A 21492-nucleotide genomic window follows, 5' to 3' on the forward strand; every position below is an offset into this window, starting at 1 on the left:
TCCTCATTTCACCTTCCTCTGCCTTGCCCCCTTATTGTCGGTGACCATTGTTTATTTGCAACCAGAGAACCTATCCTCATATAACTCCGCTGTCAGCAAGAGCACGGCTGAACTAATTGGCTCTACATAGAACTACAATTAAGCAACTTCTTTGCCCTGCTCAGGGCAAATACCCATTAGCATTGAGGTGACAGTATAGAACGTGGTACAAAGTGCAGTAGGAGGCGGCAAAAATCAGTAGACTCCCTTACGGCAGTATCCCCTGTAGGCAAGGTGAAAGCTGCATGGCATGGTTCGCAGCCAGTAACCATGTTGTGGTTTTTGACTGCACAAATGAGCATAAAGTTATCTACATGTAATTATGCTCATCAGTTGCCAATCACAGTTGTTTCATACATTGATATTAGATGTGCTTCTAGTGCAGTCAGACACTTTCCTTCTTGCTACTTTATGCCAATAAAGCAAGTTTGTACTTGTGCCCCTGGGTTAAAATGTATACGTTAACATAACTGTAGCCCTTTTCCCTTAGAGGGTTGTTTCTACACTTGCCCACACCCATCCACCACAGGCATAACCAATCATCGAACATGCTAATGAAGGGGGTCTGTGTGCATGTGCCCTTTCTCCTATTGCCTCAACTATGCAGGTGTTTGTGTGTTTCCTGCAGTGTAACACAAGCTCGATCCATGCTTACATTGTGACTCCATAAAGTCTTAGCCTAAAGACCCACAACATTATAATTTTTGGATTGTGTGGTTTAAATGTATTCTATAGATTGTATCAAGTGGGGAATACCTGTGAAGTGAGAATGTGTGTGTTTTTTTATGCAACTGCCTGCACTTGAAGGGAAAAATAGCATGGAAACCATAGCTGATATTTTTTTTCCTTACTTTTACAGTCCCCTTAATTCTATTTACTACCACCGGGAACTGCTGTGCCATTCACTAGATGGCCTGCGAGTTGACCTTCTCACTATCACTTCCTGCCATGGAAGGATGGATGACCGAGAGCCCAGATTGGAAAAGCTGTTTCCAGATTCTTCAACACCACGTCCCTGGCGCTTCACAGGGAAGAGGGTAAGTGCTTTAACTAGGCCCATTGCTTCTTACTCTTTTGGAAATTCTTGATTTTGACATTAAAATGGTACTGCAGAGTAAACTAATGTGTTGGGTTGACCATTGTAACAAATTACCGTATTGCAAAAAATATTGTTAGAGAGCAAGAACAGGAGCTATATATGCCTATTACTATTAAGAACTGTCTTGGAAATGGGCTCAAAATTGAGATTGCAATTGAAACAGATGGAGATTTGGGCCTAGTTTATACTTTTGGAAAAGCATTCCCTTTTTCGTTAGTCCAATATAATATTTGAGAGAAAAATATGACTTTCATTGCATGATCACAATTTCATACCATTCCATTCCCACAAATTACCTTGTCCCTGTAATTCTTTCATCCCTAGAAGACTTTGTAGAAGTTCACTTTACTTGGGCACAGTTGTTCATCTAAATATTATTACTTTTTTTTTTTAAATACAAAGCAGCTTTTACTTGATGATCAGACTCAATAAAGTGAAATTATATTCTTTCTACTGCATCAGGTATTTTTCCTTAGCAGCCGAGTCCATCCGGGTGAGACACCCTCCAGTTTTGTCTTCAATGGCTTCCTTGAGTTCATACTTCGTCAGGACGATCCTCGCGCGCAGTTGTTACGACGCATGTTTGTCTTCAAGCTCATCCCAATACTGAATCCTGATGGCGTTGTGAGGGGGCATTATCGGTAGGTTTTTGGTAGCTTGCTATGCAGTGTGCCAGTGGTTGATTGTATGAGCTTTCTGTGTACATGCACACGTGACGTAAACATTTAATTATGTAATCTACTCTGGCTCAAGTTCTTCAGGCCACAACTCCAGCTGTACTCTCAAAGTAATCTGTGTGGAGATAGTGCTGTACTCCAGATATCAACTGCCAAATACAACTGTGAAGAGGAAGAATGGACTGAGCGGGCTTTGAGCGTAGATCAAATGCCTTTTTGCTACTAGTAAACCTAGCAATGCTCCTAGGGAGTGCAAGGATTGACCTTTCAGAAACATTTAGAGGTTTATGGTGTAAGGACAAAGGCCAAGACAAAGCTCACAATTTTCATTTTCACTAGAAGCCATTGAAATTTGGCAAGGTTGTTTTTTTGGGATATTGGACAGGAAAGGCCTACGATCATGCATGCGGCCATATTCTAAATAATCTTAAAAGAGTTAGTAAGCATAAATAGAGGGCATGAACAACCTAGATTAGATGGCTTTCTGCTTACCTTTTTGATCTGAAGTAAAGGTTTTGCATGGAAAAAAGCTTTTTGACACCGTCTTGTTTATTTGAGTTGAAAGACCAGGAGCTGTCGCATAATACTTCTAGATTGTTAGCTTTTTCTACAGAGGCTGGGACCCTGATTAGGCTGACAGTAGAGAAGGGGCCATGGTCAAAACTTCAGTTTTCACAGGATTAAGTTTGAGGGTATTGCCTGCCTTTCAACGCACCGAGTGTAGTCATGCAGTTATGGTAATTGGTGACTTTCATTGTGGTCAACAAGCGTCATCCTAACTTAATGTTTTACATATGCTAGACGATTTGCTATCCTATTAGAGTTGATAAAGTAGAAACATACAAATGAGAGGCTCAGCGAGGATACCTAAAGCACTCCACTGGTAAGAGCGCGTCAGTGAGATAGAAATCTATCCATTTTCATGCTCTGGATCGAGTGAATATATGTCATGGAGCCAATTGGTTATGTTTTAGTGATCAGCTGTATCAAAAACAGCAGAAGATATAAGCAATGTGAAAGGTCTTAACAGAGCTCAAGAGAGAGTAGAGCAGAAATCCTTGGCTATTTCAAACCCTGCTCTGGTGGCATTCGGTTCGGAACAAATGTATTCTTGACATTTACTTCGAGCAGTGAAAACTGTGTGTGTATGTATATATGTGTAGATATATGTAGATATGTGTGTGTGTGTGTGTGTGTGTGTGTGTATGTGTGTGTATATATATATATATATATATATATATATATATATATATATATATATATATATATATATATATATATATATATATACACAAACACACACAGGAGTCCCAAATTCGACCAAGACCACAGGAAGCTTCGTTTTTCAGCTCAATTTATTTCACACTCGGTAACTTGCTGCAAAAACCCCAGTCCAGAGCTCACATCAATTGTAGAACGCCAGACGCGTTTCGGGCAATACAAAATCCCTTCATCAGTGGCGTGGATGCTTCAGAGAGTGGAAGCGCTATTCAATTTGCACAGTTTTAACCGCTCCCAGTGGGCGTGGCCGTCACTACGGCCTCATGATACTTGTAGTGCCTGTTGTGATCCCATGTGGGTGCGCTATCCAGTCCCTTTCAAGTAAAGCTTTATCAAAACCCTAGTGGGTCGATGTCAAAGTTCTGGCGTGTGTTTTACCTGCTTTGTAGTTACCAAGTTGAGCAAAGCGGGCAGCCCCCTGCAAAGCGCCAGCTTTTCTTCCTCCGATGTTTCCAATACCATGTGGCATCAGAACGGACCCGCAACAGCGGTGGGTCTTGAGTCGCGACTAGGAAAGCCGCCTCTATATTCAAACACACACAGGAGTCCCAAATTCGACCAAGACCACAGGAAGCTTCGTTTTTCAGCTCAATTTATTTCACACTCGGTAACTTGCTGCAAAAACCCCAGTCCAGAGCTCACATCAATTGTAGAACGCCAGACGCGTTTCGGGCAATACAAAATCCCTTCATCAGTGGCGTGGATGCTTCAGAGAGTGGAAGCGCTATTCAATTTGCACAGTTTTAACCGCTCCCAGTGGGCGTGGCCGTCACTACGGCCTCATGGTACTTGTAGTGCCTGTTGTGATCCCATGTGGGTGCGCTATCCAGTCCCTTTCAAGTAAAGCTTTATCAAAACCCTAGTGGGTCGATGTCAAAGTTCTGGCGTGTGTTTTACCTGCTTTGTAGTTACCAAGTTGAGCAAAGCTTTACTTGCTTCTCTCCCAGCTATGCGAACCTCCACATGGGCTGGTGGGAGGAGCAAGTACTCATGAAAGGGTATCAAGAAACTATGTCGAAAAATGTTATTATCTATCTATAAACGTTTTATAGATGACATATTCATTTTGTGGGAGGGCAGTGTGGAAAGTGCTGTTTTGTTTACTCAAAAACTAAATGAAAACACTTTAAATTTGAAGTTTACTTGCAACACTAGCAGGGAAAACATCCAATTCCTAGATGTAGAACTCTTCATCCAAAATGATAAAATCCAATCACGCACATACCGCAAACCAACTGCTGGTAACTCCATCCTCCATGCCAACAGCTTCCACCCGACACCACTTAAACAGTCGATCCCCTACGCTGAATGTCTTAGGATGACACGAAACTGTAGCACCGCTGATGGACTTACTGATGCCAAACGTAATCTCTTCACAAGACTCAAACGAAGGGGTTACTCTGAAACAACATGCAACAAAGCTGAAACTAAGTGTAGCACTAAAAACAGACATGATCTACTGTTTCCCCAGACATCGGAAACACCCGCACAACAAAGACAACCTCCAAGATTAATCACAGGGTATAATCGACATCATGCGAACCTTCGCAAAATCTTGAGAAGGCACTGGCCCTTAATAAGTAATGACACCACCATAGGTAATCTAATGGGCAATCACCCATTGGTGTCATTTAGGAAGGCTAAATCCATGCGGGCAGAACTAGTATGCAATGCCCCGGCAGTCAAAAAGAAGAAAAACTGGCTGCAATCACAAACCGGCTTTAAAAAATGCAGTAAATGCAAGGCATGCACGCACGGTGTAAATACAACCAGTGTGGTGACACCTTTCAGAAAAAACCCACTTACTATTAGAGATCAGTTTTCCTGCAAAACCGAATTCGCAGTGTATGTTCTTACATGCGAATGTGGGAAACGGTATGTAGGATCCACCATCCATCAAGCACACGTCAGGATACTACAGCACTTGCGTGCTATAAATAACAAAGACCAAACCTACCCAGTAGCGCGCCATATCCATGAAGCACATGGTGGAGATTCGTCTGGTCTAACATACTTTGTTATTGACAACGTTCCCAAAAATGTGAGAGGCGGGAACCGCAAATTGGCCTTACGCCGATTGGAATCAAGATATATAATCCTCTTGAATTCCAAGATCCCGTCAGGGCTGAATGCTGATGAAGCCCTTACTGTCCATATTTAGTAACCTCCTTTTCTTCCCCCAGTACCCGTGAAATACGTTTCACCATCTTTCAATTTCACTACACTCACTAGACTGCGGTCGAGCACAAGTAAACACATATCATGAGCACTGAGGCATACAATCGCACTAACGAATCTCCGAGGCACACTCTGTCATCCCGCGCTTACCTGAGCTAAACCATCAGGGTAGGTACACACCCGTAACCGTAGTTTCCCACCGGCATTATGCCGCAATTAGAAACCGCGCCTTAGACCGACACAACTCTCGAGCATACTGTCTCCGTGCATTAGGAAGCAAACCAGAGTTGTCGGCATGGTTGCTAAGGTTATACGTACAACAATAGCCCTTAGCCAATCAGGGACCCACACGTCTCCCAGTTTACTGAAGCCGACTTATCAGAATCCATTAAAGTTTAACGAGGGCGGACATGGGAGGGCGTAATGTGGATGACACAATCAGGACGGAGAAATGATTACATGAATCTGTAGCAATAGCCTCAGTGTACGATCAGTATTTTTACTCGTCCAAGGGCAAAACTGACAATGTAAGACGTGATATTATTTTAGACATGACGTAATGTTTAAATATCGCACAAGTGGTTAAACTGTATGAATACACTACGGCCATGCAGTTAATGTGCCTATTGTAGATAACTGTGACGTCACCAGCCAGGATGTAATTGAATCACCTTAGCAACAAGCAATGCTAATTATGTGTGTGACGTCTGTGCTCCAAACGCTGTATGTATATATAAATGCACTGTGAGATGGTCAGATGTTAGTGAGCAAGGCGGGAGTGAGCCGCCGAAACGCGTCTGAGCAGAAGCTGTAACTGAGAATAAAACGCTTGAATAATGATACACGGAGTCAGCGCCTTCTTTTGATGGAAAGTTTGGTATGGTGAAAATATATATATATATACATATATATATATATATATATATATATATCCACACAAAACAATTCTCACAAGCTTCCAGCCCTAACAGCATTGGTGGATGCCGGGCGTAGATGTATGTATTTATGTGTGTGTGTATATATATATATAGGTATTAACAGCTAGATATATTGTTACTTGCTGCTACTGAGTAAATAAGTTCCAAAGAGATAAGGAAGATTATCAGGATGGACGTATTTTTACGTATGCCAGAAAGTTCGACAGATTCAGAGATAATGAATTTGGAAGCATGTCCTCAGTCTCCTCCATTGTTTCAACAGAACCAAGCCACAGTGGGGGGGAGGAAGAATTAAGAGAAGCCAGAGCAAGAAATTCTTTTTTAGGCGACCTCAAACTGGCTCTCAACCAAAAGACTTGGGAAAAAACAATGGGTCCCTCCAGATACACAAATCCAAAAGGCAGAGGGAGGGGAAGAGGACGGGGAAGCACACCCCAAAACAAACAAGGAGAGGCAAGCGCAAATACGGCACAAGCTTCTGGCCAAGAACGCGTGGGAACTCTGACACGCAACATGAGGAAAAAATGGAATGCATAAATAACATTAATGAATTTCCAGAAACAAATCCAAACATGGTAAATACTGATCCAAATCAACATGATCCATCCAATGATCAAGAACTACAAGTCATTAATTTATCATCAAGACAACTAAGTGAATTGGAACTGAAGGTTCTACAACGTGGCATGAATTTTTGCCCTACGAGTGGTATGAATTTAGCTGAGACACGGATAGACCTCTATAAATTCATAAGAAAGATTAAACTTGCTAAACTTTTCATTGATAAACCGGATATGGCCAACTACAGGAGAAAAACCATACAACCAACCGTTCAGATTCCCTTGGAGGATGCTGAACACTTTGTAAATTTGATGGAATTAAGCCAAACGCCCCGGGAAGGAGGTGAACAAGTACAAACTTATTGTACACAACTAGGAGCAGGAATCTCAAAATTAAAACCACAGTCCAGATTTTACCCACAACTCCCTCCTGGGAATAAAATTGATTTTTTCCAGGAATGCGTTGTAAAAGACCTTTATCAACTTAACCTTCCACCCATTAAAGACAATTTCTCGAGACAAGAACGCCAAGCACTGAACCTTTTGCAAAAGGATGATTCTATCGAAATTAAAATTGCCGATAAAGGTGGCAACGTCGTTGTTCAAGACAAGGAGGCATACATGCGGGAAGCCTACTCGCAATTACAAAACCAGGAATACTACGAGAAACTAAAGACCAACCCTGTACCCAAACTAAAAGAAGATCTAGATACGAAATTGGATTTATGGTTTGCACAAAAATTATTGGATTTTGAAGAATACAAGTATCTGCAAACAAAATACCCCAAAATGGCAACAATTTATTTTCTGCCCAAGATCCATAAACATCCCACTAGACCACCAGGAAGACCGATAATTTCCGCCAAAGGGGCACTATTAGAACCTATTGCCAATTATATTGATGTCTTCTTATTACCCTATGTAAAGGGTTTAACATCTTACATAAAAGACACTGGCGATATGTTGAGAAGATTACAGGACACTCCATGGCAACCCACGTACAAATTGATTACAATGGATGTAATATCTCTATATTCCAACATTGAAAATAAAATTGGCATGGAAGCATGTAAATCCTTCCTTAAAGACAGAAGTATACAACTGGCCGATCACAGCAACATGCTGTTGGAGATGATCACGATGTGCCTGGAGCAAAATATCTTCTTATTCGGAAATGAAATCTATCGCCAAGCGAAAGGCACAGCGATGGGCTTTTCTTTTAGCCCTTCGTATGCCTGTCTGACAATGGGGCACTGGGAAAAGACATGGGCTTGGAGATCAGAAAACGACCAAGCTGTTCAAAAAACCATAGCTTGGTTGCGATATATAGATGATTTGCTACTCATTTGGGAAGGAACCAATGATGAGTTTGAAAAGTACTTTGAAATTTTGAACAATTCCAATTTCGGTTTAAATTTTACCTATACCATCAGTGACTCCAGGGTTGTGTTTTTAGACACTGAGATTTTCGTCAAAGACAATGTCCTGCATACTACATTGCATCGAAAAAGCACCGCTACCAATGCGGTTCTTCACGCACAGAGTTTTCATCAATCTAGTCTCCTGCGAAACATCCCGTATGGAGAATTTCTCCGAATCAAAAGAATATGTTCCATTGAAAAGGATGGACAAAAACATAAAGACCTAGCCAGGAACAGATTTCTAAATAGAAAATACAATCCAGCATGGATACAAACTGCCTCCAATCGTTCAACAATGATAAAAAGAACTGATTTATTGGCGGATAAATCAAAATCAAAAGAGGATGAAGTAGACAAAATCCGTTTCATCACCACTCATTCAACGGCCAACCAAGCCATTAAAAAGATTCTTCAAAAAAATTGGCACATTCTCCATATGGACCCTACAGTATCTCAAATTGTAGGAGATCACCCAAATGTAACTTATCGAAGGACAAAAAATTTGAAAGACAAATTGATTCATAGCCACTTTCAGGAACAAAAGAAACCGGAAGCATGGCGCAGACCCAAAGGATTTTACAAATGTTCAGGATGCAAAGTCTGTTGCATTGCCAAGACAACCAAGGAGATACAAATGGCTAACAAAAAAACTTGGAAAATTGAACAATTAATTAATTGTAAAACTCAATTTGTTGTTTATGCCCTTGAGTGCCCTTGTTCTCAGAAGTACATCGGAAGCACCAAAAAAGAACTCAAACTTCGGATTTTAGAGCATGTCCGTGCCACAATCAATTGTGATCGGAGTAACGCCGTGGCGAAACATATGGAGAAGGTACATAAAAGTGATTGGAAATCCTTAATCTTCTACGGAATCGAAAGTGTTGGACCAAATCGAAGAGGTGGAGATCGTGAATTGGTGATGAGACAAAAAGAGTCCAAACATATTATGAATTTCCGCACTTTGAGCCCGTTCGGGCACAATCAGGACGAAGAACTACATTGCCATCTATAAAGTTGCCCCTATCAGAGAATGACTGATGCCCACTGAGTATCCAATAATGTTTTTTTAACAAAACTTTATTCTCACTATAATGTTTTTTCAGGACATATTGGACTACAGAGCCAAATGCACAAGTATGGTTCAAGGTGCAGTATGGGTTTGCCCACTAGAGGGCGGTAATTTACAATTATTATTTATTTGAGTTGATATTGTTTCCAATGCATAAATCAAATGCATAATTGGTGAACCTGTGCGCAAATGGTTAAAAATGGTTAAAAGCCCACTGGAGGGCCTCAACAATGGTTACGTAGTGAAAATGAAATTTTCTTTATGGTTTTATCATAATATTGATGCATGAAGTAAATGCTTGAGGTATAAGTTGAATAGAATTTAACTATATGCTTTGGAAAATGATTAACAAATTGCTAAGCTGCACCACGTTTGAAAGAAATTGCATAAATTTAATTAAACTACATGTCCCAGAATACCTGTACAAGGTACAGGAAGTGATGTAATTCGAAAGGGTACCACCCCCCCTTTTCTCTTTCTTTTAATCAGTACAATGGTGTCAAGCACATTTACCTGTGAGCAAGGTCTCCGTAGAGACCGAAACGCGTAGGGTTATGCTGGTTGCTGATTAAAGAAATTATTTTCTGACTTTAAAACCCGGTGTTGGTTTTGGATTTCTGTTACACGGGAGTGCATGAGGAAAACGACTTCCCTATGGGAAAAACTGAATTGATATATATATATATATATATATATATATATATATATGGTTCTGTTCTTAAATAAAAATTACCATCTTGCTGACTCTGCTGGTCCGGTCCTCATTCTTTTGCTGGCGTGGAGGCGGTGTCTGCGAGCGCAGAGCAAGCTGAGGAGGAGCTTCGTCTTTATATATATATATATATATATATATATATATATATATATATATATATATATATATATATATATATATATATATATATCCTACATATATATATATATCCTACATATATATATATATCCTACATATATATCCTACTGGCGGTCGCCAGTAGGTATATATAGTTAGGATTTTTTCCCTATGGGATTTTTGAAAATTCTATGTCTAATAACTTTGGCGTTTGTGGACGGAATTGGCTGAAATTTTCAGGAAAATGGAACATTTTGTTTCTGAGCAGCCCCTGGAAATTTGGGGGGAGTTGGTCCAGGGGGGACCGAGAAAAAAGGGGGGTCCCAAAACGTGTTTTTAACATTGAGTTTTCCATAGGGCGGTTAGCCTCACTTTTAGCCCGAACGGCTGAATGGATTTGCACGAAACTTGGCAAAATTGTAGGGACTGGTAGCCCGATGTGCCTTTTGTAGGTCTTAATATATGTGCTGCAGTGGATTTTGAGAAATTAACGGTCAAAAAAAGATATATATCTGTAAGCGCGGACCAGGCAGCGCCCCGGTTCGCGTACTTTTCGCGTAACGGAACTTCGCGTAGCGAAGCTGATTGGCTCTCCGGTGTCTGTCAACATTCTAAACAGACCCCCCAGGATATAGCGGCACAAAAATGGAAATTTAGCGGCACAAATATGGAAATTTAGCGGCAATTTAGCGGCATTTTATTTGCCGGTTTTTCCTACAACAAACACATATTATCTTAGTTTTTGTGTTTGTGGTCTGTGTGTGTTGGTTCCTGGTGTGTCTGTGGTCTGTGTGTGTTGGTCCCTGGTGTGTATGTGGTCTGCGCGTGTTGGTCCCTGGTGTGTTTGTGGTCTGTGTGTGTTTGTGTAACCGAAGTAGCTATAAGTATTGTCATCTATTACCCTGTTACTCGTCTTAATTTCTCAGGTAATGTTCTTCGCTCTAATGTAAAGCGCTCGGGCACCTCTGGGTAATTATGTCTGGGCTGTATAAAAACGCATGAATAAATAGGATGCACCCTGAAAGTTCTCTTTGTAAGTGAGCAGCCCTAGACAACATATGGTTAATCCTGTGCACCAGACGCCTATACATTCAGCCTACTGACTTGATAAGACTGCAGGGGCAGCACCTTTCTATTTTCTTTCCCCAGCAGATAACTTTACATGAAAGTCCACAAGAGACGCAACAAACTGTCACTTGCCAGCCATTCACCGTCCTAGGTGCAAGCATAGGTGCAAGCAGAGCTGTGGGAGAGCAAAGGTTTGAACGAGACTGCAAGAACGTATTTATTTGCCGTTTTTTCCCCCCCACGTTACCCCAAGGGGCCCAACTGTGTGCTAGCATCCTACAAATACACAGATGGTGCTAGCCTGACCCCAGGCTGCAGAGGGTTTGTTCTGGCGATGTCAGTGTCTCAGCCTGGTTTGTACAAGTAGGCTGAAATGAGAGAAAATGCTTTGTCTACGCGCAGAGTACTCGCAGCTGTTTGAGCCCAGTGCCCGGCGAACGGAGGGACAATCTAAAGGGGGGTGTGGGGGGGGGATCAAGGGGGGAGGGAAGGGGCTCGAACAAAATACCTAAACCAAAACCACGTGCGCATTTACTAGCTAATGAGCACGCCGATTTTTGTTCAGCGCGCTAGGATTGGCTGAGGATACTCCAATTCTAGGATGGTTTACACATTTACATTGAGAGTTCTTCCCACTGCCTGTCTACACCCCTCCGCAGACCCGCCCCACCACCTTGAAAGGGGTCTGGATGTGTAGATTTCGCCGGCACTTTAGTAAAAATCCCGCAATTTTTACGAAAGTGCCGATTTCGCGGGCACTTATGTAAAAATCGCGGCATTTTTACTAAAGTGCCGATTTCGCGGCAAATCGTGGAATCGCGAAATCGCGAAATCGCGATATCCTGGAGGGTCTGTCTAAACAGTCCGGAGCGGCCGCCATCTTGTCTCTCGGTAGGATCGAGAGACAAGAGGAGGCCAAAACAAAGGGGGAAATAACTATAAGGGGGCATAGTAGATCCTCGCTGACCCCCTAGGTTTAATGTGGAGGTTTTAAAGAGGTCCCGCGGGGCAAAAAAAAAAAAAAAACCCGGGAAGCGTTCTGGGGAGCGTACTACAATGAAAAATGAATGATAGACTTTTCAAATGCTGTATGTTAATTGATTGTTGGTTTTGTTGATTATTTTTTTTTTTTTTTTTTTTTTTTTTGGTTAGCTTCCGGTACGCGTACCGGGTAGCGCTCCGGGGAGCGAACTAAGAGAAATAGAGGTTGGCAGAGTTCCAAATATTCTACCAATTTTTTTATAATGGGGAGTTAGTTCTGAAAAGAACTTTTTTTTTAATGTTTTTGTTGTTTTATATTTTTTAGTATTTTTTGAACATTTTTTTACTATTTTTGTATTTTCTGAACGTTTTTAAAATTTTTTTGTTTTTTTTGGGGGGGGGGAAACAAAAACGATCCATTGTAAAGGGCTCAACAGGAGCAACAAAAAAAAAAGAATTTATTTTTTGGGGCGTCTCGGACAAACATTAACATGATTTTGAATAGCTCGCAAAATCAAACTGATGCTACTTTCCCTGTAGCAGATGAAAGCGCCACATTCCACGCACACTTGCTTTACGTGCCCAAACAACATTTGGATGTTTGCGATCATCTCCCTCGCCTCTGGTCCCGACACCTCTGGAACAACCGATCTTCTTGCCATTGGGAGGGGATTTTGTTGCTCGTCACGTAGCTGGGCAGCACTATAATTATTTGGGTGCCACCTACTCATATGCCGATGCATAGTGTGATTGCCGTAACTGTATTTTTTATCAGTTCCCCTTGACAATCTATCACCGCATATACGGCAAAACACGTAGCGTGCATTCACTTTTTTTTGCCCCTCAGGAATTCTATAGAATTGCCAGATGTAATTCTCCTTTCGATTGTACCTCCTGGGCTCCTCTGGCAAAAACCTTGGCTCTTCCTCCTCTTCCTCCTCTTCCTGTTCTTCCTCTTCTTGCAAAATTACTTCTGCAGGTGGTCCTCTCTTTCTTGGATTTGGTGGAGGTGGTGGGTTAGCACCAGCTGAAGCTACTAATGAAGCCATCTCAAAGTCTAAATAAAGGGTCTTTCTCTCACCAAGATGAAAGTCAGAGTGAGGAAAGAAGGAGGGGTTTTCATCATTTGGGAAAAACAAAAGTTCTAAACCAATGAAAAGTGTTCATTTTAGATCACATGACCTAGTATTACATCATTAGGAAACCAAAAGTGAAATGAACCAATGAAAAGTGTTATTACCGAGTCACATGACCTGCTGTGTTTACGTTACGCGGTCGGCGCCGCGCCGCGGATCGCTTCCGGTTCGCGTACCGCTGCGCTTCCGGGTACGCGAACGTAGCACGTAATATGACGTATTACGCGAGAACGCGAAACGTCATGCTGACGCGACGCGTCACGATGTTGTTTTGTAACGCGAGAGGTGCGCAAAAGGAACGTTTACCGGTTCGCGTACCGGGTCGCGCCTCCGGATTGAGCTAACGGGAAGCTAACCGGTATGCGTACCGGGAGCGAAACAAAAAAAAAATTTAAAAAAAAATTGTATTAAAAACATGTAAAAAATATTTTTCTATTTAAAGAATAATACATTGTAAAGGTTTTGATATTAGCTATTAAAAAACCAATGAAATTCACTGAAAAAACCATAGGTTATAGACCATATATAGTTAGGAATTAGCATTTACAAAACCTTGAAAATTCACTGAAAAAACCATAGGTTATAGACCATATATAGTTAGGGATTAGCATTTAAAAAACCTTATTTTACTCACACAAAACCATTGAAATTCCATATATAGTTAGTTGTACTAACTATATATCACGCACCCGCAATCCACTGCTGATGATGTCACATATTACATCATTCATGACATGGTCAGTGACATCACTGATGACATCACTGATGACATCTCAAATGACATCACTGATGACATCACTGATGACATCTCAAATGACATCACTGATGACATCACTGATGACATCTCAAATGACATTACTGATGACATCACTGATAAAATCATTCATGTGATAATACGATGAACCTCTTCAGACTCTAATATAACCTTAGATACACTCAGTGTAAACACAGACTCACAGATTGTCACTCATCCATGAAGTTACACACACACCTAGACAGTCATGCAAACAATCAATCACACCTCCATTTCCTTAACTATACAGTTAAACACACCTTACTTATTCAAACATATACTAAAACATATTTACTCACTTATACAATCCTGGATACAAGTTCACAATGATCCATACAGCCACTCACACATTCACTGGCTCTTATGCACAGTTATTTATATATGTCAACTCTCACATGTATTGTATTTTACATATGTACTTAATTTGACATGTAGCACTGAGATATCTATTCACTCACCAATACAGTCATGCACACAGTCAACCGCCCATACAGCTGTTTCCAACATGCACTTTTGAACCCATACATCTATGCACAGAGTCATACACTTCCCAGCCACCCACACACACACTCAGTCTCCCATACAAATGCTTGGGCAACCAATCAATAACCCATATAGTTACTCATATAGCTACTGATCAACACATGCAGCAGTTTACAGAACAACAGACATAATGATGCACAAATTAAGACAGTTTAGTCACTAACCCATGCACTCAGTGAGACACATTTAATCACTCACTCATACATTCAGTCATGCACCTACTAAATCCTTCGTCCAGACACTTATACATCGACTCATTCATAAATATGTAAGACATATTTTAACTTTACAGAAAAATACAGTCACTGGATTTTGTCATCAGTGATGTCATCAGTGATGTCATTTGAGATGTCATCAGTGATGTCATCAGTGATGTCATTTGAGATGTCATCAGTGATGTCATCAGTGATGTCACTGACCATGTCATGAATGATGTAATATGTGACATCATCAGCAGTGGATTGCGGGTGCGTGATATATAGTTAGTACAACTAACTATATATGGAATTTCAATGGTTTTGTGTGAGTAAAATAAGGTTTTTTAAATGCTAATCCCTAACTATATATGGTCTATAACCTATGGTTTTTTCAGTGAATATATATATATATATATATATATATATATATATATATCCATCCACACAAAACAATTCTCACAAGCTTCCAGCCCTAACAGCATTGGTGGATGCCGGGCGTAGATGTATGTGTGTGTGTGTATATATATAGGTATTAACAGCTAGATATATTGTTACTTGCTGCTACTGAGTAAATAGCAGCATACAATTGTGAACTACCCCTAGAATAAGTCCTCCACACGCATTATAATTACATGAAAGTTAACATCGTACTCATGATTTTAATTTCACAGGTAGCACGTTTACATTTAATTGCATAAAGGAGTATGTTGTGTAATCATGCATAATGATTGTAGCGCATTTTGCACAGTACTTTGCCCACTTGGGCGTAATTGCTTAACACTTCAATGCTGTATACAGTCAGAGCCCTCTTATAAGCACTTTATGCCCACATGGGCAGGATGTTCTGCTAGTCCGTCTTATAATATACATCGCAATGTATATACATGCCTTAACATTAAGATGTGGTTATGTAATATATATTTCTCCTGTTGCTATCAGATAAGCATACGGCAGAGAAAAAAGGATGAAAAATATACAGATATACGCTATAGTAGTTGAGGCAATGAATAGGAATATTTATTGTTTTATGGCATTTCGATTTTGTAATTGTTTTAATATTATTCGTAATTGCCTCGCCCATTCCACAGTGTGCATATATGACGGCCAAATTAATTTGAACTGATTGAGGGTGCATAACTATTTTGTGTTGACTATGGGTTCTGAGCGTTAGGATTAAACCTTAAACTGTATGTGATCAATTTCCAACAGTATCTTTTCCAGCTTCATTATGCTAATTAATCTTGTGCACTTAAAAATGGTGATCAGCCCCCATGACAGTGTCATAAAAATGGGGTGCACCGAGAGATTAGTCTTGATTGTGCCTATTTAAGCAGTGTAATGTAATATACGCATGTAGAAAAAGACTTTATGGACAATATCGACTATAGGCGAAAGCAGTTGGCCTGGTCATGCATTAACGTTCAATTTTAAAAACGCCCTATTGTCAGTTCTAAAATAGGCCTTAGGTCCTGGACTAATATAAGAGATGGGTTAGAAGAGCTTCAGAAGTCCAAGATATGATTTGCAGTGTGTATCAGCCTTGACTTACTGGCCTAAGTGAATAATCTGAATGGACTAGAGAAAATAGGAAATCTTATTCTTTGAAGAATGGTGTACCTAGATATTAAAGGCTCCAGATATGAAGATATTGTTGGTTGAAAGTTGTATGACGTGCAAAATGATAGAGAAGGATCCAGAGGATCCTACCATGAGGTCAAGGCTTTAAAGGTACAGGTTTAATCGTGGCCTTAACAGTTCCCGCCGCCATTAGCACATATTGGCACACCATTGAGGTCCGCAGTTCCACCAGCCCACCCCCCAATACCTCTGCATTGCCGAAATAAGTGCTGAATGCAGCAAATAATCCCCTCGCTGAAGATCATATTTATGCTGAAGGGCCTGAAATGTCAGCAGGGTTTCGTTTTCGTAGAGGTCTCCTAGTACTTGTATTCCTAAGTCTTCCCAGTTAGCCAGCACTGTCCAATCTCCGCCATGTGGAAAGGCGGTGCACATACCCAGCGGTATCTCCGGGGCCTACGGGCGAGGAAATCCAGCCCGGCGCTGTTCCAATTCCAGCACAATCGCAGCGTCTTCTGCTGAAGCACTACAAAGGACAAGATATAGCGTGGGATCCAGCGCTCTTCAGGGCCATCCGAGCTACAGCTTGGGTGAGCCACTGGGTGAGCCACTGCAATTGCGCTGCTAAATAGTACCATTCAAAGTCCGGCACCGCCAAATCCCCATCAGCTCTCAGGCGTATCATTGTAGCCATAGCAACACGCCGTCTGCCCGATCCCCAGATAAATCCTACAGCCATAGAGCGGAGCTGACGGAAGATGGAGCCCGGCACCCAGATCGGCAACATCCGAAAATAATAGGATAAGCGTGGGAGCGCTACCGTCTGCAGGAGTGCCACCCGACCCGCTACTGATATCGGCAACGTACTCCAGAACCCAAAACTACCCCTAAGTCCGCGTATGGTCCGGCTCAAATTAACCTCCAACAAATCTTCGTGGGAATGATAGACATTGGTGCCTAAATAAGGTAAACAGCGGGGATCCCAGCGGATGACCGCAACCTGATCCCAAGGGTTCAGCACAACCGGTGCCACCGGATACAAGCTGGTCTTTGCCCAGTTCACCCCCAGCCCTGAGTACTGCCCAAACACATGGAGCAAGTGTTGCGCGCCCTTCAAAGCCGTATCTGTGTTTGTGAGAAAGACAATAAAGCATTCATGCCCTTAATTAAACTAATAGATTAGAACAGTGAATGGTGAGGACTGGGCAGGTCCCCAGATACAAGTAAGTGTAACAAGTCAGGCAAAAGAAAGTCCTGGCTATTCTTGCTGGGTGAGCACAAGTGATCGGCACAGCAGTACGGCATGTTTTTTTTTTTTTTAAATATCCCACCTGCCATCTGTCCAGAGGCTCATCTGTGGACCTCCTTTTAGCATGAAGCAGGAATGAAACTGTTAGGCAATATTTAGCTTTCTGCCCTTATTGTTGCAAGTAAAGTTCATTTTCATCTCTGCATAGGATCTGGGGTGGCCCAATGTATGAAAGTTAGTCCCATGAGAAGCAGTGTAACTCAAGCTATTTTCACTATTATCTATTTAATAATCGAAAGTGACCAACCTACTTGTCTTATAGAGAACTGTAATCAAACCACCTCTAACCTGGAAGTTTTGGCATTTTTGAACAGGTCAGGAAAAAAATTACCTTCTAGAGTGGCATCCCCTATACAAAATTACTGAGCAATTAAAAAAAAAAGTGGTGGAAAAATGCCCTTGACTTTTGAAACAATCTTCAGAGTTTAATATTTGACTGATGTTAGGCTTTTTGTGTCTGTTAGCATCCAACCCTTTTTTACTTGCCATAACCATTCAACATGGGTAACAGGGTGAGCATAGCCCAGATCCTTGTGACGTTTATTAGAATTGTGTGGTGTACGTAAAGCAATTATCTTATTCTGGGTCTGTAAAATCAGCCGTCCTCCAGTTCGATGTTGACTTCTTCTCTTAGGGTTTTGGATTCCCCTGTTAGTTGAACTGGATAAGTGGAGGGCTTGAATTCTAAAGTTGAGTCAGATTACAGAGAACCTCAGTTTAATGACTGGCAGTGCTTGAATTGCTGCTCATGCATGGACAAAGCATTTTACTGCACGTCCTGTTGGGCAAGTTGAGGAGGTTATTTTCTTTAGGTCGAACTAGAGATTTAAAAGCTGGGAGGGCCAAAAGTAAGGTCACCAGTAAGATTACCAGCTGAACAATAATGAAGATCATTATATTTCAAAGCACTACATGAGAACCAGCACACTTCCAGACAATCTGAAATTAAAGCAGCAGAAGGTCGAAGTTTCTGCAACAAGCTCTATGGTGATTCAAGTGAGTCTGCTACTGAAGGCAATTCTCCAAAATTACACCACAGAGTGTAATTGTTATTGTTAATCTGTGTTGTGTCTAACTTCTGTATGCTGGAGTCAGATCTCACCCCCAAGTCCAAATAGGGTCTGTGCCTGTCCACAGTTGAAAAGATGTGTTGGACCCATGCGGCCATTGCAGGAATGCTGCCCTGAACTAAAGCATGTGTGTTTGAAGTCACAGTGGTAGGCAATAATAGGCTTCATGGAAAGGTAAACCTCTTTCCGGTCGACTAATAGAAAATGTAGTTGATTTTGTGGTGGTAAATAAAAGTGGTCCGGGTAAGTGTACAGGCAAGGGTTTTCAAACTGGGGTCTCCTTACCCACGACACCAACCTTCTTCCATTGCATACGTTTGTTCATCTTATTTGGCTTAGATATAGTGACGAGGTGTCTACGGACGAATACAAACCTATTTTGAAATCAGGGACGGGAGGAATTAAGGGGCATAAATGCTCATGGTTGGAAATGGAAAGATTAGTATAGTTTGCATTTCCTAGCTTTTTTCTAGAAATCTTTGTTCTATTTTTCTTAGCTAATTTTGTCTGTGAAGCCCAGGCATTCAGTTAGTATACAGAACTTTGATATTTGCTACCAGTTACTAAAATAAGGATATTATTGTGATTAAAAATATTTATTTTATATTCTTTGAATTGAAGAATAACTTAATTGCAAATGTGCTTCACATACATAAAGTATTGAAAACCCCACACCAACCTCGTCATTTGTTGTTAATGAACTACTGGCATTTTTTTCCTTTCTTATAGAACGGATTCCAGAGGAGTTAACCTGAACCGGCAGTATCTGAATCCTGATTTTCATCTTCATCCTTCAGTTTACGGTGCCAAAGCAGTTATCCTTCATCATCATGTTCACAGTCGGGTTCAACATACTTCCCAACAGTTAAAAGCATGTGTCCCTCCATTAGCTTCTAATATAATGGCAGTATCAAAAACTTTGAACCCTTCCTCTGAGAACTGCTCCTCCCCCTATGAGCCCCCAGGATCCGAGATGGAGAAAACAAACAACCTAAACAATTTAATCAACCACCTAGGTGGGGAAGGCGATTACATCACTTCGTCGCAGGTTTTCCATCCGTCCGATGTGCCCATGCTGGCTGACGACACTGGTGGACCTACTGTCTCTGATGACTTTATCAAGACTCAGCCGGTATGGATTCTTGATCCTGAACCAAATCTTTGCAGTAGCTTAAACTGTGAGAACGAATTGGAGAGACCACTGTCTACCATTCCCACAGAATCAATCCCTCCTGAGGAAAGTGGGATTGCTTACTACATAGACTTGCATGGCCACGCCTCTAAGCGTGGGTGCTTCATGTACGGGAACAATTTCACAGAGGAGATGGACCAGGTGAGTTTTCATGCAAGGAATTGGATATCTGCAAATTAGCAAGTCACAATGCCTCTGTTTAATACTGGATCTTGAGTTTATTCAATTATTGATAACCAGGTAAGTACTTGTATCTCACACGTGTACATTACTTTGCAACTGGTGTGTAACCAAAAGTAGGAACATAAGACAGTGCACTTAAGTGCAAAAAACGTACACTTTAGAAAACAATGGCATGCTTTAAAAACCCTCATGTTTCTGTTTGAATTTGAGTAAACCAATTGCACCTCAGTAATCAAAGAGGGTAATGTTTGTTAGGACTATTATCGATCACTACAAGGTGGAATACTCATGGGCCCCACTATGTCGAATAGAGTTTATGTAAATGTATTCTGATGTATTTCTTTCTGATCTGTTAAATCGTTGTGTGCTGAGCAGCGTTTACTCCGTATGTTTTATTGTATATAACTTTCATATCTTGTTGTTGCTTTGTCTTTCTTTACCTCTTTCATTTAATTTGCTTCATCTGTTCAGCTATTGTTTTCCTGGTCTGGGCCCACAGATTGAGAATCATCATGGTGCATCTATCTCTGTTTTTTCAGATCTATTACATAAAAACACTAATCCATTTTTTCCTGATAGTACTTATCTGCAAGATTTCTGGTTGCCTGTTTTTAAAGCACATTTTCCAATATAAGAGAGCTATGAAATATGTTGGAAAATTTCATGATAATACCATGCAGCTACGAAGTCCTTAGTTTGCATCAAACTTAAATTATAGTCTTAGACTTGATTCACAGACATCAGCACAGCAGATGGCCCCTTCAATAGACCTGTGTCTAGAGTGGAGTTCTCCTCTTTATGTGTTTAAAACATGAACGGGTAAAAGGGGAATTTGAGATTTGCATGTTTCTTATTTGTAATATTAAGTTCCAAGAAAGAAGGAGGTGTATTTCCTGAAGGCACGTCTACCTTCTTTGAAGCTGGTTTCCAATTGTTAATCTCTCAGTAATAGCCACAGGTTTGCAGTGATGTGGTTAAATTGGTGCCACATGAAGTCTTCTGCGATTAGCTCAGGTAGTGGGAGAGCTATGCTTTTCAGCAGCAGATGGGGATCCTCAACAAGCCAATGTACTTTGAAATCACAGGAAGGGTTTCCAGTCCTATGTCTCCGTTGTCCTACAGTTGCAAATAAATGGTGAATAATTGCTTCTGTTGCTATATTTGCAGTTCACTTCCATTCCTAAAGAGAAGGAAAGATAGCAGTATTTCTCCCTAACTGGTTACTGATCTCGGGAATAGAAAGTTCACCACCATTGGTATTTTTTGTGTCCCTTTAAGCCCAACTCATGCAAAATGGACACCATCCACCGTAGGCCAAATGTTCTCAACTTAGATCTGTAGTGAACTC

The 21492-nt window shown here is 41.1% G+C and overlaps 1 protein-coding gene across 7 annotated transcripts in view; it reads left to right on the plus strand.

The window, feature by feature from the left end:
• AGBL5 (AGBL carboxypeptidase 5) overlaps positions 1-21492 on the plus strand; it is a 482741-nt gene that overhangs the window by 104314 nt on the left and 356935 nt on the right. For all 7 annotated transcript variants that reach the window (XM_078650056.1, XM_078650058.1, XM_078650055.1 and 4 more), the window contains exons 6-8: positions 899-1076; positions 1601-1779; positions 19499-20102. In XM_078650056.1, the coding sequence (XP_078506182.1) occupies positions 899-1076; positions 1601-1779; positions 19499-20102 (961 nt within the window). The remainder of the gene's footprint in view (positions 1-898; positions 1077-1600; positions 1780-19498; positions 20103-21492) is intronic.

The sequence above is a fragment of the Lissotriton helveticus genome, chromosome 6 (assembly GCF_964261635.1).
Source record: "Lissotriton helveticus chromosome 6, aLisHel1.1, whole genome shotgun sequence".
Classification (NCBI taxonomy): Eukaryota; Metazoa; Chordata; class Amphibia; order Caudata; family Salamandridae; genus Lissotriton; species Lissotriton helveticus.